The following is a 25,347-nucleotide window of genomic DNA, read 5'->3' as shown; positions in this document are numbered from 1 at the left end:
ATCTTTTTCTACCTCTACCTGTGGGCAGAGGGATACGGTCGTTACCTTGCTGGAAGGAGTCAGATGCAGGTAAGCTATTCAACAGAGCTCCATCCTACCTCTTTAACTAGAGATAGGAGTAAATATCCACCACTTTCTCCAACAAGGGGGAGAAAGTGGATGCCGGCATGAGACAAACCCATTACTTTACATTTGCGGCAATGTAAAGGAAAAAGTTCTTACAATGCTGGTACAAAGAGATACGCTGCCTCTCTTTGTACTCGGCCCAGAGGTCTGACCATTGATCCTGCGGTGCACACCCCGATCAATCGGACAGAGGCTTGGATCCCTCCCTCGCTCTTACGACCAGGGAGGCATTCCAGGGATAGACGAACACCAGTCTGTTCATCAAAAAGACTCAGATTCCTCCCACCAAGAAGTGAGTCTTCCTATTGTTAAAGGACCGAGGGTTTGTATTACGTATCGGAACAAATGACAATTTGTCGAAAATTGCATTTTTTCTAACTATACAAACCTGAGGTCCTTTACATATAGTCCCTCCTCATGCCACCCTCACTCTGCGTATTTTGCATGGGCCAAAAGCAAAAGTGATTTGTTTACCTCCCATTCGCGCGGCGCGCGACGATCTGGACAAGCAGTTAACTACCGTTCTCCCCTTGTTCGAAGCTTACGACCGTTCCAGCTGCCGCTAGCTACTTCCTATTGTTAAAGGACCTCAGGTTTGTATAGTTAGGAAAAATGCAATTTTCGACAAATTGTCATATTTAAACAGAGGGTACTGAAAATGGCGCCCACGGCAGTGGAAATCTCACCAAAACGCTTTAGAAATTTTTACTTACAACTAAAAATGTTTCGAAGATTGACGCCATCTCGATGTTTACGGAGTCGCTTGTGTCAACAAACTTTCCATTTCCTGTGATAAATCCGCACACCACTTGTACCCACAGACGCTGGAGCACTTTTATCACAACAATCGAAAACACGATTTCTCACCAACAACAAGCCAGGAGTAAACAGCTGTTTTGGTAGAAGATGACGAGAAGCGTGCTCTTAGCTAATTTTTAAATAAGTAGTAAAACATCAATATTTTACATATTTATGATGATTAATTTGAAAATATTCGTTATTGAAAAAGTAACTCGACTCTGACTCAAATTTAAGTAATTATTTTTCTGAATTAGAACGTTCTTTTAAGTTCTGTATTATGATGACGTCAGACATCTTGACTTTCGTACCTATTGTTCTAAAATAATTGCTATACTCAACTGTCATTGCAGAACAGTTTACCAGTTATTCATGCAGATTGTTATCAGCTATACATGTAATTGTTATAATCGTAATGCGCATATATATCTTTATTATTTACTTTTTGGATATATGAAGATGTTTTACTGCTGGATTATCGCCGTAGTGTGACGCAATCGTTTTCGGTCCTGGGCCCTGTCTGTATGTTTCGCACCATAAGAAATTATGGGGCCGAATTTGCAATGACCAGAAAGTCGTTTAAAAGAGGAAAGTTTTGAGCATTGAGGGGCATATGTTTTGACTGAGAAAAATACAATTGTTCCGATACGTAATACAAACCCTCGGTCTTTAACAATAGAAGGTGGTAACTAGCGGCAGCTGGGACGTCGTAAGCTTCGAACAAGGGGACACGGTAGTTAACACCTGCTTGTAACCGGAGGTCGTGCGCGCGCGCGCCGCCCGGGCGGTGAAGAATCACTTTTGCTTTGCGGCGGCCGTGGTGTGACAGGACGTGTTCGTCATCGCTCTGCCCGCTATTTTCGTCGGGTGTGGGCTTTGGATGTTACAATTTCTTCTGACTGGTTTGTGTGTGGTCTTGAATGAAATTGTAAGTACTCTTTTTTCATTTTTCATTGAAGTGAAGATTAATTAATCATGGATCAAGAAGAGCTTTCGCCGCGCCCACCAACTGCCCGTAGAGTGTGTCCCGGGTTGGAGGGGCGTAAATGCGGCGGATTCCGCTCTTACCCAGATATAGATCCTCATGAGTTATGTTTTCGGTGTCGGGGACGAGAATGCTCCCGAACCGAACCATGTAATGTCTGTGTAAATTGGTCCGAGGCGCAGTGGGTGCTGTACGAGGGTAGGAAGAGGCGTAAGGTTGACCAAGGAGTCGTCGGCAAAGCTCTCCAAGCGACTCCTTTGGTTTGGGACAAGGATACCTCGTCTCCTTCCTGCCTCCAGCTCAGCCCCCACGATTTGCGCCTTCCCCTGCGGGGGGGGTTTCGGAGTCCTTCTCCTCACTCGATCCGTCGAGTGTGGAGGAGGGTGCCCGATACCCGGATGTGCAATTGTATTCGGGGTCTTCCGTCCGCTCTGGGTGGGGTTCGTCCTCCCCCAGGCGTGAGGGTGCCCCTCTAACTGACCCGACTGTTCCTCCCTCAGGTGTGCCTTCTGTGAGTGACGACCTTGGACAGGTGTGGGCGTCGTTGGGACTGCAGGGCGCCCCCAGTATCCAGGGCTTGATTCAACGGCTAGCGGGGTCGGCAGTGGTAACTCATGGTGTGGTTACAACTACGACCAATACTGTGTCAACACCAGCGTACGCCGCCCCTCCTCATGTTGTGTATACGCAACACATTGCGTCAGTGACTCCAACGGCGTCAATTCAAATGCCGATCGCTGCCGTGCCTAAGAGGGGCGTGCCGCCGCCACCTGGGTTTTATGTGCTGCCGACGCCCGACTTTCGCTGCCCCAAAAGTTCGCCCCTGGATCTACCGCCCGTCCCAATGATGAGTTTGGCTGAGATTGGAGAGTCTGTGACGCCGGACTATGCTGCCGTACCGGCCGTACCTGCAGCGAGTGTTGCTGGCCCAGCCCCTCGCGCCGCTCCTACGCAGCGCGCGGTGCGGGTGGGACTCTAATTTGTTTGATTTTGTTCCTGCTGGTGCTGGTCCTGCTGGTGCTGGTCCTATTGGGTGCTGGTCCTGCTGCTGCTGTCCTGCTGCTGCTGGTCCCCTGCTGGTGCTGGTCCTGATGGTGCTTGGTCCTGCTGCTGATGTTCCTGCCGCTCCTGCCGTGCCTGCCCCTGTCCCACGTCGCGTCTCGTCATGGAGGTGCTGCACCGGTCTCATGGTCTTTCCGGACAGGATCAGTCGGGGCGTGTTGCTTCGGCAATTGGCCCGACTTTTCCGTGGATGGAAGACCTGACGTCCGTCCTGAGAGAGCTGACGAAGAAGAGGAAGAAGAAGAGGAAGATGTCGTCGTCGTCTTCATCGTCTTCTTCGTCGTCTGTTGCCGCCTTCTTCCCCTTCGACTTCTAAGGCTTCCAAGCCGAAGAAGAAGAAGGCTGCCTCCTCCCCCCCTAAGAAGGCTCCTACGGGATCTTCGAAGGGCCCGTCTCGCTCTGGCGTGACGGGGGGTGCTTCTGCTGGTCCTCCTGTTCCCATCGGGGAACGGGGCCCGTCTCCTCTTCTGAGAAGAAGAAGAAGACGGGACCAAGGATGTGCTGGCTACTGCTGGTACATCCGCGCCTGGTCTTAGTAGCACTGCTGCTAAGTCAGGTACCGGCTCGACTTCTCGTTCGCGAGAAGGTACGAGTGTACGGTCTCCTTCGGGCGACCGTGCAGCCAACGTCAAGACGCTGAGCTTGTCACCGTCACGACAGAGGCACGGAGCAGAAGACTGTCAAAAGTCGCGCAAGTGACGCTCGCCAGGCCAGCGGCCGCTCTCGTAGCGACCAGCCGGTACCTCGGGTTGACGTGACGGTCTCTGACCGGCCACGGGTTGAGGCTGAGAAGAGGTCCCTCGACCAACGGCACCAGCTTCGGCTGGTACCAGCGGTTTGACGTGCCGTGAGGACGCTCGACCGGTTCTCACCGCGAAATGCGAGCTCTGCAGATCACCTGACCGCCGCTCCCACAGGGACCGGGCGGAGACGGTGGCCAGCAGCAGCTCGTCGACGCACGAGATCGGGGTCGACGTGCTCAGTCGAGCCGCTCGCCACAGGTGAGCGGCACGACCAGGCCTGCAGTACGATCCCCACCGCGGTTTGGGTTGGTGATCGGCTACAGCCCCCCACGTACGCTGGTCCTGCCCAGCGAACGGGGGGGGAGCGTCAGGTCTGTCTCTCCTATACCTTCAACTTCCTCGGGCTACACCGGGAAGAGCGAGGTACCTAGGAGTGATCGTGAGAGGTGCGCCGCTCACGATCCCGCCACGACGCCGCACGAACCAGACATGGTCTTAGGACCAGCCAGGTCGTACGCGCAAGTGGTTGGAGGCGACCGTCAGGGGTCTGTTGCTGTTCCTCCTTCTGAAGGAGGAGGGTTCTCGAGAGCTGCTCCTGTTGGAGGGGGGGGGGGGACTGGACGGTCCTACTCCTCAGGACGCTGTGACCTGAGATCCAGAGGAATTTTGCCCAGGTTATTGCGCTGATTCGTCAGCACAACGACCTGGGGGAAGGATCGTCCGCTTACCACCATCTGAGCCCACGTCCCGGCTCGAGTCATTTTGGGGCCCGAAGAGGGAACCCAAATTGACGTGGGACTGCCCCGCGATCGGAGCTTGCAGACTCAGTCCTTGACCAGGTGGAGAATTTCAGTCTCAGGACGAGAGGACTCACTTAAGTCAGACGGTCTTCCAAGCTACTTCCTCCTCCTCTGCAGCGACAGCGGAAGTTCTACGTGCCATCAGTGGATCCAATACCGACCCAAACAGGTTAACCCGGAGCTAGCTAGGCTAACTCCAGGTGTGTCCCTGCAGCAGCTCCTGTCGGAGAACCTGTGGTTTCTCGCAGCAGGAGGCACTGGGCCTGGAAGCTACCGCTATGGCGGCTTTCCAGGCAGTCTCTTGGTTGGATCTGTGGTCCCTCACAGTATCCAAGGTCGCGGCCGACGCCGCGGGGGGCGCTGCCCTCGAAGACGACCCCGACTTCAGGAGACTGTGCCAGTCTGGAGGTAGGGCCATCTCCTACCTCGCCCATCAGACGGCAAACCTGTGGGCCAACTTGGTTCTCCGTCGTAGGGACGCTGTCCTTACACGAGTAGCCAAGGGGGCCGGGCGTGAGGCGGTAAATGGACTCCGTAACGGACCAATGAAGAAGTTCCTCGCTCTCTTTCCTGAAGAGATGGTGGACGCTGCGGTGGAAAGACGGCGCACTGATGACAGTGACCGTCTGGTTCACCAGGCAGTTACGAAAGGTTTTTTCTGGGCAACCTCGTACAACTGGCGGCTAAGCCTAAGAGTTTAGCTAGCGCTTCTTCCTCGGCTGCTAAGACGGCTGCTCCATCGAAGCCCCGAGGAAAGACTCTTCCTGCTTCAACTTCTGGTAAAGGAGGCCGTAACCAGCCCTCCTCCCACCCTCCTTTCCCCGAGGAGTCTGGGAAGAAGTCGAAGGCGAGGTGGGAAACGCTAGGGACGGCGTTCCCCCTCACCAGCTGCCGGAAGTGGGGGGTGCCTGGCGAGCCATTGGGCAACTTGGCAGCGCTACGGTTGCCGAGACCTGGATAGTAGACGTCCTTCGGGAGGGATATCTACTACCCTTCGAATCTCGGCCACCCCTCACCTCCAACCCGGTCCATCTGCAGCCATATGTTCTGGGATCCTCAAAGGACGACGCTCTTCGGCAGGAGATCAAGACCATGCTGACCAAACGAGCTGTAGAAGTCGTAGTGGATCGGCTCACCGGGCTTTTACAGCCGCCTTTCTTAGTGGAAAAGGCATCGGGGGGCTGGCGCCCGGTGATAGATCTCTCTCCCCTGAAACCGATTTGTTCGCCAGACTCGGTTCAAGATGGAGACGGCACGTTCCGTGCTGGACTCCATCAGGAGAACGACTTCATGCTTTCAGTGTGACTGAAGGATGCGTATTTCCAAATACCCATCCATCAGTCCTCCAGAAAGTACCTCCGCTTCATCTTCGACGGGACGTGTACCAATTCAGGGCACTTTGCTTCGGTCTCTCAACCGCCCCACAGGTGTTCACGAGAGTGTTCACGCTGGTGTCTGCTTGGGCCCATTCGCACGGGATAACGTCTTCTGAGGTATCTCAACGATTGGCTGGTCCTGGCGAGCTCCCGCTCGCAGTTGCTGCAGGACAGGATCGACTTCTAAAGTTTTGTCGCGATCTGGGGATCGTGATAAACTACGAGAAGTCCGATCTCGAACCCAAGCAGAAGATGAAGTACCTGGGTATGCTGATCGATACGGTAGCAGCTCAAGTCCGCCCCGCAGACTTGAGGATCAGCAAATTCAGGGAGGCAGCCCGGCCGGTTCCTGTCTCGGCAGGAACAGGCAGCTCAGCAATGGCAAAGTCGTGATCGGCCACCTGTCGTCACTCGAGAAGTTTAGTTCCTCACGGACGTCTTCACCTGCGGTCTCTCCAGTGGAGACTAAGGGAGAGTTGGTCACAGTAAAGGATCCACCTTACTTCCCCGTGTCCATCACGGAGAAGGTGAGGCAGGACCTAGCCTGGTGGCTCGACGACAGGAACCTCTTAAGAGGGAGTTCCCCTACGCACTCCCCCCCCGAGATGCTGCTGTTCTCAGACGCATCGACCGAGGGATGGGGCGCACACCTGGAGGAGTTGCTGGCTGCAGGTGTGTGGGACCATCACGACAAGCACCTTCACATCAATGTCCTGGAACTCAAGGCGGCGTTTTAAACGCTCTCCAAGAGTTCCAAGACCGCTTGATGGGACACTCGGTGGTGTTGATGTGCGACAACACCACAGTAGTGGCATACTGTCAACAAGCAGGGGGGCCTAGTGTCTCTCCCGCTACACCAGTTTTGACGGTGCAGGTGCACGAGTGGGCCACGGCTCACTCGATAGAGCTGTCGCACGCTACTTTCCAGGCCAAGAGAATGTAGTAGCGGACAAGCTCAGCCGTCGGGATCAGTAATAGGGACCGAGTGGTCCCTACACCCGAAGTGGCGGAAAGGCTCTTCAACCTGTGGGGGCGTCCAGTCATAGACCTGTTCGCCACCCGGCACCAACAAAAAACTTCAGTTTTTTTTGCTCAGCCGTGCCGAGGGCCCATGGGCAGCTGCAGAGGACCTCTTCAACAAACCCTGGGACAACCTCTTCGTCTACGCCTTTCCTCCCTTTTGTCTGATTCGGAAAGTGATCAGCCGAGCGCTGGTCACTCCCAATCTCAGGATGATCCTGGTGGCTCCCAAACGACCTCAAGCCGTTTGGTATCCGGACCTGCTGGCTCTTCTTGCAGAAGAACCGAGAGAGATGCCCCACTGGCACAACCTTCTAGCCCAGCCACACGTAGAGCGCGGTACCACGAGCAGTCAGTCCCATTACAACTTCACGGCTGGCTGTTATCCACCCATCTCTTGCGAACGAGAGGCTTTTCTCGCAGCGCAGCAACAGAGATGCTGGACACGTCAGACAGTCCTCTGCATCTGTGTACCAGGGGAAGTGGGCCGTCTTCTGTGGTTTGGTGTCGTAGACGGGGTCTATCTCCTCTCAGAGCCACTCTTCAGCAGGTAGCGGATTTCCTCTTTTTTTCTTTTTCTTCGCCGAGAGAAGCTCCTCTCAGTACCCACAGTTAAAGGATATAGAGCTGCACTGGCACTCGTCCTAAAACTGAGGGGGACTGGACATCTCGAACTCGTTCGAGATCTCCTTGCTAATGAGGAGCTTCGAAAGGTCAATTGCCCACCCAGGGAACGGGTCAGGCCCCTGAGTGGGATGTGACTCTCGTCCTTAGGAGTTTGACTCGAAGACCATTCGAGCCACTCCGGAGTCGTCAGACAGGGATCTGACCCTCAAGCCCCACCCTCTTCTTGCTGGCCCTGGCATCGGCGAAGAGAGTAGGGGAACTTCATGGTCTGTCCTTCAATGTTAAACATTCCAGGGGCTGGGGATCCGTGACGCCTCGATTTCGTCCCGAATTTCGTAGCTAAGACTCAGAATCCGTCGATCCCTGACGACAGGTTCGAATCTTTCACGATCCCCTCCCTAATGGATTTCACCGACAACGATACGGATGAGATGCTGCTTTGTCCTGTGAGGGCGCTACGGCGCTATCTGAAGAAGAAAACTCGACACCCTCAGGCCTGAGTGTCGACGCCTCTTCGTTAGCACTGGGTTACCAAGAAAGAAGTATCCAAGAACACGCTTTCTTTCTGGCTGCGTGAGGTGATCAGGAGAGCGTACGAGGCTGATGGTAGTGACGACATCCGTACGCTCCGACCGAGAGCCCACGAAGTCAGAGGTATTGGACCCTCTTTGGCGTTCCGTAACAACTTCTCCGTGGCGCAGGTCCTGAAGGCAGGTGTCTGGGCCAACCAGACTACCTTCACGTCTTCTACCTTCGGGATATTGCCCACAAGTCCTTGGATACTTTTTCCTTGGGACCTGTGGTGGCTGCTCAACACGTTGTGTAAGCTTACCCAGCACCCGAGCAGGCAGAACAGCATCGATTCCTGGTGGTTGACTGTAGGAATGCAATGGTTGAATGAGAGTGCGACTGGCTTCTCTCTCCATCTTTCTCTCTCTCTACCTGTGGGCAGAGGGTCACGGTCGTCACCATGCTGGAAAGGAATCCGATGCAGGTAAGCTACTCGACCGAGCCCCAATCTATCCCTTTAGTTAGGGATAGAAGCAAATATCCTCCACTCCTCCAACAAGGGGGAAGGAGTGGATGCCTACTTGAGACAAACCCATAACTTTATGTTGGCTCCTGTACAGGAACAAGTTCTTGCAATGCTGGTACGAAGAGATACGCTTGCCTCTCTCTTAGTACTTGGCTCAGAGGTCTGACCATTGATCCTGCGGTGCACACCCCCGATCAATCGGACAGAGGTTTGGATCCCTCCCTTGCTCTTACGACCAGGGAGGCATTCCAAGGTTGGACGAACACCAGTCTGTTCACCAAAAAGACTCAGATTCCACCCACCAAGAAGTGAGTCTTCCTATTGTTAAAGGACCGAGGGTTTGTATTACGTATCGGAACAAATGACAATTTGTCGAAAATTGCATTTTTCCTAACTATACAAACCTGAGGTCCTTTACATATAGTCCCACCTCATCCACCCCTCACCCTCTGCAACTTTTTGCATGGGGGCCTAAAGCAAAAGTGATTCTTCACCGCCCGCGCGCGCGCGCGCACCGCCGGACAAGCAGTTAACTACCGTTCTCCCCTTGTTCGAAGCTTACGACCGTCCCAGCTGCCGCTAGTTACCTTCCTATTGTTAAAGGACCTCAGGTTTGTATAGTTAGGAAAAATGCAATTTTCGACAAATTGTCATATTTATTCAATAGCTAGCTTGTAAAAAATACTTGGTTATAAAAACTTGATTGACAACTAAGCAGCATGTCTACTATGGGTTTCAGAGACAGTCAAGCACTTTTTGGGCAATACCTATATCTGTAACGAACACTCGTAACAGAACGAGAATTTTGCTATAGTGCATTACACCCAGTGCCGTAATTTATAAGGGTATCGTGAATCACTAATCGTAAAGAATAACGACACTTGTCCTTGTACAAGAGACAAAAACTCCATTATGCAGAAATGGATACGAACACGTGTATAAAGCTCCACCTACCCTCTCCCCACCCCCCACCCCCCCCCTCCCCGCCACCGCCACCCTCTTCGCTTCGTTCCTCGCCTTCCTTTCTCTCTCTCTCTCTCTCTCTCTCTGTTGCCATTCGGTATGTGTTTGACCCTCCAAACTGGGTATAAGACTACACACAAAACGTTGAAATTGGTGAAATTAGGCTATGTATTGGAAGTATATATACATAAAATAAATTTAAAGCAATTTTATCATTATTGCATTACTATGACAACTAGAATTCATGGAAACAGTTTATAATAATGGAACGGCGTATGTGTGAAGCCTCCACTAATGTGGCAACGATGATTTTGCCATTCTTAGCATGCAAACATTAAAGCATGCAAACATTAAAGGTTACATTTATTTCTGGCATACGATTATTTAAAGAAATTCAAAATACTAATAAAGACTGAAATCAATGAAAAGTGCTAGCAAAAACAAAAAAGCAAAAAAAAAAAAAAAAAAAACAAAAAAAAAAGTAGTCGTTCCTCTGCACTTTTCCGTATTCGTTCCTCTATGGTTTTCGGCAGCCAGATGTACGAAAACGTTAGAAACATTTGATTTTATCTACTTTAGAAATATCTGTAATTTTTTCGGGGTAAATTTGGTTGCAAAAAAAGGGATAATATACATGAATTAAATCAAAATTTTTAAATAACAAAGTAAATTTAAACTAAATAACGAGTAAAGTAAACAGTTTAGGGAAGGGAATAAAACTTTGCAGTTTCGTAGTCTGTCGTCGTCTGCTGTTCGTAATTGTGTCTATGGCGCGCGCGCTTAGAAACCAGGAACAGCAACGGGTTTAAAGTGCAATGTGGAGTGAACTGAGACCAAAATGTGTATAATAAGAATCAAATAAGCACTGTGGAGTTTCAGTTGTGATAGCAGTAAGGATAAAAACCGCCGATTACAAGGTAAGAATGAATTCAGTTCAAACCATAACCCCGGATATAACAAGTTTCATACTTTCACTAATATAGGCAACAAAATGTTGTTGTATTGTGCTGATTACAACTGCAATCTTGAGTAAGATCAATAAACGTTACATACATACGCTAACATTGTTCAAATGAGTGCTGGGAAGGCTGGGGAAAGATGGTGGCCGTCACTGATGAGAACCTCCCATAACAAAAACGTAGCCGCCATATTGGATTTCAAAACTGCCTTGAAAACATATTTTACGAAGAGCTCTCATGCTTATTTTAGTTCGTATGGGGCTTTCATATATCACAATATGTTGACGAAACTTCAGTCTTTTAAATGGTATGCTTAGAGTTGCAATTGTATTCATGTTTCACCAATTAAATATCGAGTGAATAAGACCCGTCCACCGTGATGAGGGTTGGCCTGTCGTGATATTCTACCCTAATATTTATTCGGACGACTGTAATTAAACCCCCAGGGGCCAGTATTAAACACGGCGAAATACATTGGACGCCCCAATCCCTAGTGGATATCGTATCCGCGGTTACGTTCCTTGCAGTCCGTGCGGACTGCTTCTGTAGAAATACCCTCATTATTTAGATTATGTTTACTTTATTACTTCAAAATGTTTATTTTATTCATGTCTATTATATAACCCACTTTTGCAACCAAAATAACCCCGAAAAATTACAGATATTTCTAAAGTAGATACGAGCAGACAGCTAAATGGCTCATCGTTGCCAATCTAGTGGAGCTTCACACATACACCAATGCATTTACAAACTGTTTCCATGAATTCTAGTTGTCATAGTGGTAGATCTAGCTATATTACTATTCCGCGGCGGCCTTGACAATGGCAGTTGCGGTTTTTCTATGCAGTTTTACCTCCTGAACAAGATTTTTAAGTAATATTTATTCGGACGGCTGTAATTAATCCCCAAGGGCTCGTACTAAACACGGCAAAATACATTTGACGCCCCAATTCCTGGTAGCTTTCGTATTCGCGGGGACAAACGATGCAGTCATGCAGAATGCTCATATAGAAATACTGTCATAGTAATGCAGTAATGATAAAGTTGCTCTAATATGTATATATACTACAAATAGATACGCTAATTTCACTTATTTCCTTGGCAACTCTGATTAAACAATAGAAGAGCGCAAAGATTGCCGTAGGTAATGTTCACAAGCAAAACTGTTGATATTTGAGCCAGGAATCTATTACTTTATCAACAACGAATATTTTCAAATTAATGATCATGAATATGTAAAAAAATTTATGCAATTCATGACCTTATACTTTCGTTTAACTATTTCTTCTTCTTCATCCTAGCTTAATCCCATTTTTATATGGGGTCGCTGTTGTGAATGAGTTGTCTCCATTGATTTCTGTCCTGTGCCTCATTCTCATTTATACCTTTTAATACCATATCTTCCCCTGCACAATCACACCATCTCTTTCTTGGTCTTCCCATCTTCCTTCTACCCCGCACTTTCATTTCCATTGTATGTCTTCCAACATGACATTCCTCCCTTAACAGGTGTCCATACCATCGAAGCCTTCCCTCCTGTATTTTCTTCGATATTTCAACTACCTTTATTGATCCTCTTATATACTCATTTCTAATCCTATCTTCTCTTGTTACTCCTGACATCCATCTCAACATTCTCATTTCTGCTACATCAATCTTCTTCTCCTCTGTTTTCCTCATACTTCCTGTTTCTGTTCCATATAACATTGCTGGTCTGACCACCGTCCTATGAAACTTTCCCTTCAATTTCAGAGGGACCTTTTTGTCACAGAGGACACTTGATGCAGAACTCCAGTTATTCCATCCTGCCTGAATTCGATGTCTGACCTCTTGGTCCATGCTTCCACTATCCTCTAATACGGACCCTAAGTTACTTGAACTTCTGTACTTTCTTTATTTCTTCCCCACCCAATCTTATGCTACTTTCACCGTCCTCAGTAATACTGGAACACATATATTCGGTTTTTTATCTGCTTATTCTCATTCCTCAAGTGCTGCTCTCCACCTCTCCAACCTCCCCTCCAACTCCTCCCTCCCCTCTGAAAACAACACAATGTCATCCGCATATATTATGCGCCATGGCACTGCTTCTCTAACATCCCTGGTCATTACATCCATCACGATGTTGAAGATGAATGGGCCAAGTGCTGATCCCTGGTGTTAATCCAACTCATGTCTCAAATCCATCCATCTCTCTAACACTGCTTCTTACTCTAGTATACACATTCCTGTACATCTGAGTAATTCTGGCATACTTTTCTGGCACCATCTTCTCCCTCAAACATCTCCATATTTCTTGCCTTGGCACTCTGTCATAGGCCTTTTCAAGGACTATGAATACCAGATGCAGGTCTCATTGTTTTTCTCTGAATTTCTCCATCAGCTACCTTATGCAAAATATTCCATCCGTTGTGCCGCTTCCCTTCATAAATCCTAACTGTTCCTTCCCTATTCCCACTTCCTCTCTCAGCCTGCCATGTATTATTCTTTCCAAAATCTTCAACGTGTGAGACATTAGTTTGATACCTCTATAATTACTGCATTCCTGGACATCACCTTTACCTTTAAATATAGGTATCAATATGCTTTCCCACCATTCTTCTGGTATCTTTTCCTGTTCAATTATTTTTACCATCAGATCATACAAGATGTCTACCCCTTCCTCTCCTAAGGCTTTCCAAACTTCAACTGGGATTAAGTCAGGTCCTGTTGCCTTCCCATTCCTCATTCTTCTTAAGGCTCATATCACTTCATCCCTAGATATCCCCATTACCATTCCCATGTTTACTTGTCCATCCTCTCTTACAAGTCTTTCATTTTCTTCATTTAGCAGTTGTTCAAAATACTCTTTCCATCTTTTCAGGATGTCTTCTTCCTTTTTTATGACTGTACCATTCCTATCTTTCATTTGCTTAATATGGGTGATGTCCTTTGTGCTTTTATTTCTTACTTTTGACAGTTTGAGCATCTTACTCAACCCTTCCTTGGTTTCCAGTTCATTATAAACCTCTTCATATGCCCTTGCCTTAGCTAGAGCTACCACCCTTTTTACTTTTTGTTTCTTTCTCTTAATCTTTCTCTGCCTTCCTCCAGCTGGGACTCTTCAAATCTCTTCTTTGCCTTCCTTTTACCCTTCACCAATTCCCCACCTCTTCCCCCCACCACCAGCTCTCCTTTTCCTCCCATACTATTCCAGATGTTTCCCTTAGTATCTCCTTTCCATGTTTTCTAATCACTGATGCATTATGCCTCCACCATTCTCCCACATCTTCAATTCGCAGATCAGCCTCTCCCAGCACTCTTCTCCTGAGCTCTCTCTTCTTATCATTATTCCTCCCTAACAATTTATACCACTTGATTTTCTTTACCCCATTCGTTTTCGTTTTCTTTTCTCTTTTCATCTTTAAATCCATACAAAGGAGCCTATGTTGGGGGGCCACGTGGTCACCTGGGATAACTTTAAAATTCCTATCTTCGACCAGCCTTGATCTATTGTAAAGGAGGTAATCTATTTGTGTGCATCTACCGCCACTCCTGTATGTTATCAAGTGCTCCCTCTTCTTTTTGAAGAATGTGTTCACTATTGCCATATCAAAAGACATGGCAAAGTCTATTATACTCTCTCCTTCTGCATATCTTCTTGTTTGGTTTTTGTCATCCATACTCTGAGCTCTCCAGTAATAATGTGTTTTATACATTCAACTTCCCTGCCAGATATATACTTAGCTATAGACTCCGTCGTCTCCGACAGAATTTCAAATTTCGCGGCACACGCTACAGGTAGGTCAGGTGATCTACCGCCCTGCCCTGGGTGGCAGGACTAGGAACCATCCCCGTTTTCTAATCAGAATTCTTCTGTCGCCCGGACCATCAACATTGTTGTTGGTTCCTCTCGATTGGTTTTTCTTTTTTCACCGGCAATTGATCTTCTTGACCGACTTTTGGTGACGTATCTGGATTGTTGGATTGGCATACGCTTTTGTGGACTGTTTTGTGGACTTGATTTTGGATTTTTCTTTAAATATGTCTGACTCTGGTATGGTTGTGAGACGTTGTGTGAATGTAGGCTGTAAGGTGAGGTTGCCGAAAGCTTCGGTAGACCCTCACACGGTATGCAAGAGGTGCAGGGAGTATGAATGTTCTTTTTACTAATACTTGTAAAGAATGTGAGAACTTGAGTGAGAACGAATGGAAGAATCTAACTAATTATTTAAAAAAGTTAGAAAGAGAAAGAGTGAGGAAGGCTTCTCATAGAAGTTTAAGTAGTTCTAGATCTGAACTAATTCCAAGCTTGGGATTTCCCTTTCCCAAGGGTAAGTATTGCTACTTCTCCTTTCCATTGCAGCCCTTCTCCTATTGCAGAACCTGTAGATCCAGCGAAAGAACTTGCAGATCTAAAAGCAGCCTTCAAAGTGATGGAAAACAAAATGGCTGCCATACAAGGTAAGGCTAGTGATTTGTCAGTGGACAGTGATATGAGTGTCCCCAGTGTAGTGGAGGGGGCATCTGGTCGGCTCAGCAACGCTCCTAGGTCTAGACCTCTTCCAAGCTCACATGCCCAGAGGAGAAGGAATGGTCGAAAGCCGAAAGGAGGTTGTGGAGAATCCCACCGATCAGGTGTCCCTTCGGCGGTTTCTGTGACACCCCAGACTGCCAAGGACCGCTATTGTAAAAGCGTCCTAAGTAAGTGTTTCTCTTCGTCGATCTTCATCACCGAGACGTGATTGGAGAGATTCCGATCGATCTAGGCCTCTCAAGAGGAGTTGGAGGGCGCCGACTATTGACTCGCAACCCTGAAAACTTCTCTGGAGGAGTCTCCATCGGGAGTTAAGAAGGTAAGAAGAGCCATTCTTTCAACCAGAGTGAGAAGGAGGCAGGAGGTGGAGGCTATGGACTCCTCCCCTCCTCCTTCCCCTCCTCCCGAAGAGGATAAAGAGGAGGCTACTAAGAGGTTCATGATGGCGATGCAGGAACAGATTTCGTCGTTTGTAGGAGTCCTGTCAAAGGAGCCTCCTAGAAGGAAAGACACTTCCCTTCTATTAAAAGATCCTCCAGACGTATGGAGGTATCTACCTCCAGGATCGATACTCCTACCCGAGGTGAGGTTTCCGGTACGAACCTGGATGAAACAATCAGACGTCTGGCACCGGCCAGGAGTGAGGAGTCACCCAGGAGGCAGAGGAGCCAAGAGCCAGGAGTGAGGAGTCAACCCAGGAGGCAGGAGCCCGAGCCAAGAGTGTGGAGGCATCCAGGCAAGAGGCAAGAGCCAGGAGGCAAGAGCCAGGAGGCAAGAGGCAGGAGGCAGGAGCCAGGAGGCAGGAGTCAGGAGGCAGGAGCCAGGAGTCCGGAGTCAGGAGGCAGGAGTCCGGAGTCAGGAGGCAGGAGTCAGGAGTCAGGAGGCAGGAGTCAGGAGCCAAGAGGCAGGAGTCAGGAGGCAAGAGTCAAGAGCCAGGAGTCAAGAGTCGGGGACTCGTTCCTGGAGGTTATGACTCTTCGCCAAATAGGAGCTCCTCTCCTTCAGAACATAGGAGGGTCTTGGAAGGACTCTCCCTCAAAACGTGAACTTTCTCCTTCGTCTGATCGAGGGTTAGACGAGTTGTCTGACGACGAACCTCCTGCTAATGAGGACTTTCTAGTTACAAAGTCTTGGCCTCATTACTACTACAAGAGTTTGTAGATTCTCTTAGTCCTGCAGCTCCTCCTTCTCCTCGTTCGCTCTTTTCGAGCTCAGCTACGGCTAAATCGTCGGCCTTCTTGAAAATGAAGCCTGCGATATCAATGAAGAAGGCACTCCATTCTTTAGATCTTGGATGGACAAGAAGAAGGAGTTAGGAAAGACGGTATTCTGCATGCCTCCTTCCAGATTGCACGGGAAGAGAGGTATTTGGTATGGGACAGGATAGACTATGGGTCTTTCTTTACCCGCCTCTGCAGATGCGACTTTTCCAGTTTAGTGGAGGCCTTAGACGTCACTCCTTAGGATCGGTCAGAGCGACTTCGGAGCACCTTCAGAGTTTGAACCACTTTCTAAAGGGACTTTTTGTCACTTTAGAGGTGTTCAATTTTCTGGATTGGTCACTCGGAGTTCTGGCCAACAAATCTAAGGATCCGGAGTTTCTGAAGAACCCAGAAATTCTCCATAGCGTCCTGTCCTGCATGGACAAGGCAGTACAGGACGGTTCGGGTGAAGTGGCTTCACTTTTTGGTGCTGGTCTCCTGAAAAAGAGATCAGTGTATGGTTCCCTTTTTATCGAAAAGGGGTTTCTCCGAGCCAGAGGACTGCCTTACTGTTCGCCCCTCTATCAGATCATCTGTTTCCTTCTCAGTTAGTCAAGGATATATCTCGCTCACTAACTGAGAAGGCGACACAGGACCTACTTACGCAAACGTCCAAGAAAGGAACGACCGGTAGTGGCGACGGTTAAGAAGGAATCTCGTCCTACTCAGCAGCCCTTTCGTGGGAGGTGCAGCGGCTCGTCCCCCTGCCAGAAAGAAGAGCTCTGAAAAGAGAGGAAGGTCTTCATTTAGGCCCTTCAAGAAATCGAAGTGACTTGTTGCTCCTCCAAGCACCAGTGGGGCGCCAGACTCCTGAACTTGCAGGAGTATGGGCACAAAGGGGAGCCGACCTTTGGTCAGTGTCGGTCCTGAAGAAGGGATATGTAATCCCCTTCGACGACAGCCCGCCCCTAACATCTACGCCTCGGGAACTGTCAGCGAGGTACAGAGACCCGTTAATGCGAAAGACTCTCCTTCAAATGGTGGAGCAAATGTGGGAAAAAGAGGCATCGAACTTGTGCAGGATCCACACTCCCCGGGATTTTACAATCGCCTTTTTCTAGTACCAAAGGCATCGGGGGGTGGAGGCCAGTTCTGGACGTAAGCGCTCTGAATCGCTTCGTACAGAAAAAGAAGTTTCGTATGGAAACGTCCGCCTCTGTAATGTCGGCGCTTCGCCCAGGAGATTGGATGGTCTCTCTGGACCTGCAAGACGTCTATTTCCACGTTCCCATTCACCATTTGTCAAAGAAATATCTTCGCTTTGTGATAGGAGACAAGATCTTTCAGTTCAGGGCTCTGTGCTTCGGACTGTCTACAGCCCCACAAGTATTCACCAACCTGATGGCGAATGTAGCAAGATGGCTTCCACCCTAGAGGGGATAAACATCTCCCTCTACTTGGACGACTGGCTGATCAGGGCCAAGTCGAAGAGTCAGTGCTTGGAGGACTTAGAAGTAACAAGGAACATGATAGATTCGCTAGGGTTGCTCGTCAACCTCGAGAAGTCACAACTGATCCCCAGCCAGAACTTGGTCTATCTGGGGATTCAGATGGATTCTCGGGTTTGGGTTTTTCGGGTATATCCATTCGCGAGAAAGAATCGCTCGAGGTTTGTCGAGAATCTCGAGCTTCTTAGAAAGAAAGAACAGCTCAGCGAGGGATTACCTGAGCCTTTTAGGGACCCTGTCCTCATTGGAAAAGTTCTTCTCGCTAGGGAGACTTCAACCTCCACCCTCTTCAGTTTTTCCTCAAAGAGGTGTGGAGTTGGAAGACGTCAACAACTCTCGGACGTCTTCCAAACTTCCACCAAGAAGTAAAAGATCATATGAAGTGGTGGATCCCTCAGCTTCAAAAGAACGAAGGCGTATCGCTTTGCCCTGCAGAACCCAGACCAAGTGTTGTTTACCGACGCTTAGGAGTCGGGATGGGGAGCGACGCTGGGAGCAAGGGAGGTGTCAGGCACCTGGACAAAGGAACAGGTGTCCTGGCACATCAATTGCAAGGAACTTGTGGCCATACACCTAGCCTTAAAGTTCTTCGAACAGATAGTCAGAGACGGGGTGATACAGATAAACTCAGACAACACCACGGCTCTGGCTTACATACGCAAGCAAGGAGGCACGCACTCTTTCTCCCTCTATCAGTTGACAAGACACCTGTTAACCTGGACGGAAGAAGAAAGAGGCATAACTCTCCTCACAAGGTTTGTTCAAGGGATCAAGAATGTGAGAGCGGACAGACTGAGCAGGAGAAACCAGGTCCCTTCCCACAGAATGGACTCTTCACGAAGAAGTGTGTCGAAGTCTTTGGTCCCTGTGGGGGAGACCTCACATAGACCTGTTTGCGACGTTCCTCTCCAAAAAGAATAGAGACCTTTTGCTCTCTAGTAGAAGATCCGAGAGCCTTCGCAATAGACGCGTTTCTCATGGATTGGTCGGGTGTGGACGCTTACCGCCTTTCACCGTTCAAAATCCTGGGGGGAAGTGCTCAGGAAGTTCGTAGCTTCGAAGAGCACGAAGTTGATACTCATAGCCCCATTTTGGCCAGCCCAGGAATGGTTCACGGAGTGGTACTGGGAGTGGATAGTGGACTTCCCCAGATCGCTTCCAAACAGACACGATCTACTCAGACAACAAACCCCACTTCGAGAGGTTTCATCACAACCTCCCAGGTCTCGCTCTGACTGCCTTTCGACTATCGAAAGACTTGTCAGAGCGAGAGGCTTTCTCGCAAGGCTGCGGGCCTCTATCGCTAGAGCCCGCAGAGCTTCGACGAGAAGAGTATACCAGTCGAAGTGGGAAGTCTTTAGGAGGTGGTGTAAGGGTCAGAAGCTGTCCTCCTCCAGTACCTCTATAGTGAATATTGCCGATTTCCTCCTCTTTCTGAGAGAGGAATCACACCTATCTGTCTCGACAATAAAAGGATACCGAAGCATGCTGTCTTCAGTATTCAGGAATCGAGGCCTGGACATTGCTAACGACAAAAGATCTACACGATCTAATTAGATCTTTTGAGACTTCGAAAGCAGCTACTCCTAGAACACCTAGTTGGAATCTAGACGTGGTCCTGAAATTCCTCTCATCGGATAAATTCGAACCTTTACATCTGCGTGCCTCACTAGGAAATGCTTGTTCCTGGTGGCTCTCGCTACAGCCAAGAGGACGAGCGAATTACACGCTCTGGATTCCACGGTGGGGTTCAAAGGAGATGCTGCCATCTGTTCTTTCCAGACAATGTTTCTGGCAAAGAACGAAAACCCATCAAAGCCTTGGCCCAGAAGTTTTGAGGTAAAAGGCCTATCTAACCTGGTAGGCAGAGAGATAGAGAGATCTCTCTGTCCAGTGAGAGCTCTAAATACTATTTAGAGAGGAAGAGGCAGATGGGAGCTTGTCAACAAAAAGGTCTTTGGTGTGCAGTGAAGAACCCCAAACGACTCATGTCCAAGAACGCCTTGGCGTTTCTTTGTGAGAAGCGTTATTACGGACGCTCACAAGAACTGCTCGGAGGAATCCTTCGGTCTTCTAAAGGTCAAGACGCATGAAGTAAGAGCAGTAGCAACGTCTTTGGCGTTCCAAAAGAATATGTCTCTGAAGAATATCATTGAGACTACATATTGGAGGTGCAATTCAGTGTTTGCATCTCATTATCTGAAGGATGTGAGAGTGACCTATGAGAAGTGCTTCTCGCTAGGTCCTTTTGTATCAGCAGATACAGTACTGGGTCTTGGAGCAAAGACTGATCCTTAATTTTGTGTTTTTATCGTACATAAACCCTCTTGTCAGATATGTGCTTGGTTTTCTAGTAGCAAGCTCACTACTGTCGCACGGGAGCAGAAGTGTCATTGCTGGTAGGGGATCAAGGGTATGTATGACTAGTAGGAGTACAAAATTTTTTTTTTTTTTTTTTTGTATATTTTGTAATGAAAGTGTAATTATGTTTCGAGTTTTTTGGTTGTTTGTGAGGAGTTCGGGGATAACTCCTTACAATCTTAGAAACTAACATGGATGTTAGGATCAGGTGATCGGGATCGGTTTTGTGCTCCTTGAACAAGGTGTATTGTCATGTTAGTGGAATAGCACCCAATGACAAAGGCCTTTAGGCTCTGCCGAGTAAGTGGATAAGACCCCATTGGCAGACCCACAGAAACTCTTAGCCATAGATCATTATCTCGCTGAGGCTCTTGAGGCTAAGCAGACTCCAAGGCAGTAGCCGCGAAGTCTTCAGCCTAATAAGGTAGGAACCAAGGTTTATAAATACCTACAACATATGTTGTTTACCTGTCTATTTCAGTAGTTAGCTGTCTCCTTACCCACCACCAATGGGTGCTAATCAGCTAAGTATATATCTGGCAGGGAAGTTGGAACTGTATAAAAATGATATTGTCATGTTACAATAAAGTTTTATACATACTTACCTGACAGATATACGTTAATAGCCCACCCAGCCTCCCGCAGGAGACAGGTGGAAGAGAAGAATTCTGATTAGAAAACGGGGATGGTTCCTAGTCCTGCCACCCAGGGCAGGGCGGTAGATCACCTGACCTACCTGTAGCGTGTGCCGCGAAATTTGAAATTCTGTCGGAGACGACGGAGTCTATAGCTAAGTATATATCTGTCAGGTAAGTATGTATAAAACTTTATGTAACATGACAATATCATTTTTATTTGCATATTAGCATTATTTTGTTTTTGCAGTTACATCACAAGCTGCTTGCAGTACAAGTAGCAGTGTTGGCACTGCTGAATCAAGTGACAATAAAGAAAGCACTGAGAGTCTTAATGAAAGTACTACTTGGGATCCTCTGAAGATTGAAGAACTTCTACGGGCGCAGTCAGCAAAGGATATGGTAAGCTTTCAGTTTTAACTGCAATCATAACTTACCATTATGAACATTCCTTTTATATGTCATGAGTCATGGATCTTACTTCTTGAAAGCCATTAGGATTGCAGGAGGCCATATTTTAAACATTTATTTTTGTCTTCACCATTGATAACTGATTTCCCAAGAGGTGTTGTTTTGAAACCTTTCTGTTACCTTTTTTTCATAAGCAACAAGACTGTTGTCCTTGAATTTATTGTCCCTGATTTTAAGTTTTTATGATGTGCAGAAGATGTAACTTGTTCCAATTGTTTCCTTTCCCTTAGTATGCAATGAAGTGATCAGTAGCTTTAACAAGAGATCTGTGGCAGATTGGTAAATGGTAGAGTCAGTAGGGTATAAGGTAAAACCAGTTTTTATTAGCTGATCTTATACTGTGCTCTCACTTCTTGATTTCCTTTGCTTAAGAAACACTGTACAGTGGTACCTCGAGATACAAAATTAATCCGTTCCGAGACGGCCTTCGTATCATGAGTTTTTCGTATCTTGTTGGAAAAACACATTTTTACATGTAAAATGGCTAATCCGTTCCAAGCCTTCCAAAAACACCCCAGTAAATTATATTTCCAGGCCTAAAACACATGTTCTAGGGTTATGACGGAAGAAATATGACTCCAAAAAGGCAAAATACTGTACATACTTGAGTAATATTCAACTGGATGTAATGTTCAACCCCATTTTTACTGCATATATTAGGACTTTAGCGTATGTCCCTTAGCAATAAGCCTAGCCTATGTTGGCGGTTGCTACTGTAGCCTAGTTTATGATTCTGACATCTAAACCTAAGAAGCTAAAAGCTTAGAATATGCCAATAGAATGTATAAATAATCAGTATGTACTCATTTCAAATAATTATTAATTAATCATTAACTGTAATACACAAACAAACAAAAAATAAACCTTCCAATCGATTGTTTACATTCAGCTCTTACCCGTCTTACGAGTATCGAACGAGCGCCAAGCAATCATTTTTCCTAGCACACAGTAAGCCATAAATTGTCATTAGTATCTCTCTTCAACTAATGAAACCACCAAACAAGGTATAATAACCAATTCATTTCTATCTTTTATTCTATCTTTACCTAATGGAGATACCGAGTTACTGACAGCTATAAGGAAACATATGTATACGTAACGTAATAATAAAACAGAAGAAGAATTCTAAAAAATGCGTTTTGTTCATGAAACTTACCTGTCAGATATATATATAGCTGTATTTTCCGAAGTCCGACAGAATTTTAAAAACTTCCGACACACGCAGTGGTCGGACCAGGTGGTTAGTACCCATTCCCGCCGCTGGGAGGCGGGTATCAGGAACCATTCCCATTTTCTATTCATAATTTTTCTGTCGCCGGTGCTGAAAACACCTGTTTCAGTACTCCGTCTTAGGATTTTGGAAACTTCATTGCCGCTAAGTATCCTAATTGTCTTTTGATTTATTTACTTGGATTGTGGCTACTAGATACGCTATCTTAAATTGATTTGAATTTGATTCATTTTTGCTTAAAATATCTGAATCTAGTTAGGCTAGTTTCAGACGGGGTTGTCTGCAAAGATAGGGTGTGGCTACCGAAAGCTTCGGTAGATCCGCACTTGGTATGTACGAGGGGTATGGGTCTTCCTTCTTGTTGAGATTTGTCATGTAAGGAGTGTGAGACTTTTGTCATATTCCGTAAGGAAGACGGTATGATTCGTATGTACGCAATTAATGCAGTTACAAACATGTCCTAATTCCGTAAGGAAGACGTATTGAATTCGTATGTTACGCAATTAATCAGTAACAAAAGTCAGGGTAGTGAACCTGCTAACCTTCCTGTAGACTTTATTTTGCCTAACCCTGTAGTATGGCCTACGGGCTATGAATATGTCTACGAGAGGTGCTCGCTCTCCTTCATTGCTGTGAAGTGCTACTTCTGTAATTGTTACTCCTAACCCTGCAGTATTGCCTTCGGGCCCTAAGCAGTGTCTGTAGAGGAATTGCCCTTTCTCTGATACTCTTTCGATTCGTAACTTAGAATCGAAAGTGCTTGCTTTAGAGAGTAAAAGTGAAGTGCAGAAGTGCAGTGATACCCCTTGTGTGGTGGAGGGTGCGTCAGATCGGCCTCGTTTCGCCTCTAGGCCGGGACCTCTGCTTGACTCCCAGGACCCAGGGAGGGAGCATGTCGAAAGCCTAAGGAGGGTTACAAGGAACCCCCACCGATCTGGCGTGCCTTCGGCAGTTTCTGATGAAAATCCCCAGACTGCCAAAGTGCGTGCGCGTGCACGAATCCTGAAAGTTTGCTTCTCGTCCTCCGAAGCGTCCTCTCCGTGCAGGGGTTGGAGCTTTCGGAAGGACTCGCGCCCTTTAAATAGAAGCTTTATAGAAGAGGACGCTTCACGTCCTCTCTCTCTCTCTCTCTCGTTATGCGTTTCAGGTGGAGAAGTAAGAAGGCGAACGTCGCCTGAACTCGTGTCCGTCTTTCCACCGAGAAATACGTAAAAGAAGTCATAGTAGCAGGAAGCTTTTGAGAGCGGACGCCTGGGACGCTCGGATGGACTCCAGGCGCGCGCGGGTGCACGCCAAGTGGACGCCGAGCGCGCTCCAGTGGACGCCGAGCGCGCGCCAGTGACGCCGAGCGTGCACCAGCGCACGCCAGGTGTGTCGCCTGGCTGAACGTTTCTGTTGAACTCTTCAAGCTCTTGTTTCAGATTTGGGCCTAAAGAATTTTTACCTCTACCTTCGGTGATACCTTCTACCTCACCTGCAAAGAATGTGAAGTAGGCAGTGCTTCGGAGGAAGCTTAAAGTGAACAGACAACTTCTTCGAAACCCAGCAAGACATCGGGTTTCGTGAATTCAAGAGGTCTCTGTCAATTAATATTGCTTTTCCCATAGGTGGATGGAGTTAAGGAAGATCTCGTTTGCTCTACCGCAACCTTTGCCATTCTGCCAATAAATTTAAGTTGCCACTACCGCAGTCAAGACTTTGCGATAAGGCAGTTACGGGTTATGTAAGGCTCGATGTCCTGCACGTCAGGACTCTCGGCAACGTTCAGTAGGATTCTTGCAAAGGCACTCATCAAAAGGACGCTCTTCAGGAAAGCGCAAGACAGGACTTCCTTTGCCATACTGCCAATAATTTTAAGCTTTAGCAGGCATTAGTTGTGATACGGGAGAGGAAGCTGGTTGGAGAGTTTCTTCCTCTTCCCAGGATAATTTTCCAAGCTTTTTAGCCCATCTGAAAGGGTTTTTCAGATGATAGATTTTGTTAGTTTCTAGTCGGGACTACGCTGCCGAATTGAACATCGTCGTTCTACTTGCCGTAAGCCAGTCTCTTAACAGGATTCTTGCCCCTTCCTCGTTTGAGACGGGAATCGGAAAAATTAAATGCTCGACTCCCTGGATTACGTTTTGTCAATTCAGTGACTTTCCCCCATTGACAATATACTTTCGTTTTGTCAAGTAAGTGGGTATCCCCTCTTTGACAAAATATCTCTTTGTCCCGTAAATGGGTTAGTTTCTCATTGACAAAACATCTCATTAACTTGATATTGCGTAAGCGAATAAGCTCTTATTGACAAGATTCGGAAGAGCTCTCATTCGTCATTCGCAGACTCGTACAGAAATAGACTTGTAGACTACGTCAATGAACGCTTATGTCCAATAACATAAGAAGCTTGAGCTGACTGCTTCGATTCTCTTAAGTTTTGTTCATGAAACTTGCCTGTCAGATGTATGTAGCTGTATTTCCGAATTCAGCTATATATATGTCTGCCAGGTAAGTAGGAACAAACTTTATTGTGATATAATTTCATTTTTTGCCTTGCGTTATTTTACTTCTGGTTTGGTTCAAGTCATATACGCTTGCTGTAGTTACCTCTTCGGATGGCAACGAGAGGTCTATTGTCTATTTTAAGGACATTTAATCGTTACTCCCTGCAGCCTTCCAGGAGTTCCGATTTATCTTTTACCGTTGTATGGTAGTGTTCTGACGACACAAACGCATCTATATATTTAGCGTTTTCTGTTACGCTTAAATATACCAGCTTGAGAGTCTTTCTGCTCAAAAAATAACGGACCTATTTCTTCGTAGAATAGGGTAGCTGGCAACCCAGACAAGTTAAGAGACGACGTTCGTAAGCTGCTTGCTGCTGCTGTCACGCTGTGTCTGTCCTCCAGTCCAACCGAGCCCAGTAACAGATCGTGCGCTGTCATG

At 47.4% G+C, this 25,347-nt stretch overlaps 1 protein-coding gene across 1 annotated transcript in view; it reads left to right on the top strand.

Annotated features, from left to right (window-relative positions):
* LOC135216102 (small ribosomal subunit protein bS18m-like) overlaps positions 1-25,347 on the top strand; it is a 56,703-nt gene that overhangs the window by 7,475 nt on the left and 23,881 nt on the right. Inside the window, exon 2 of the mRNA XM_064251177.1 lies at positions 20,968-21,119. Coding sequence (XP_064107247.1) covers positions 20,968-21,119 — 152 coding nt within the window. The remainder of the gene's footprint in view (positions 1-20,967; positions 21,120-25,347) is intronic.

The sequence above is a fragment of the Macrobrachium nipponense genome, chromosome 11, assembly GCF_015104395.2.
Source record: "Macrobrachium nipponense isolate FS-2020 chromosome 11, ASM1510439v2, whole genome shotgun sequence".
In the NCBI taxonomy this organism is placed as follows: Eukaryota; Metazoa; Arthropoda; class Malacostraca; order Decapoda; family Palaemonidae; genus Macrobrachium; species Macrobrachium nipponense.
Note: the sequence above shows the minus strand (reverse complement) of the source record. Positions and strands in the feature narration are given on the sequence as shown.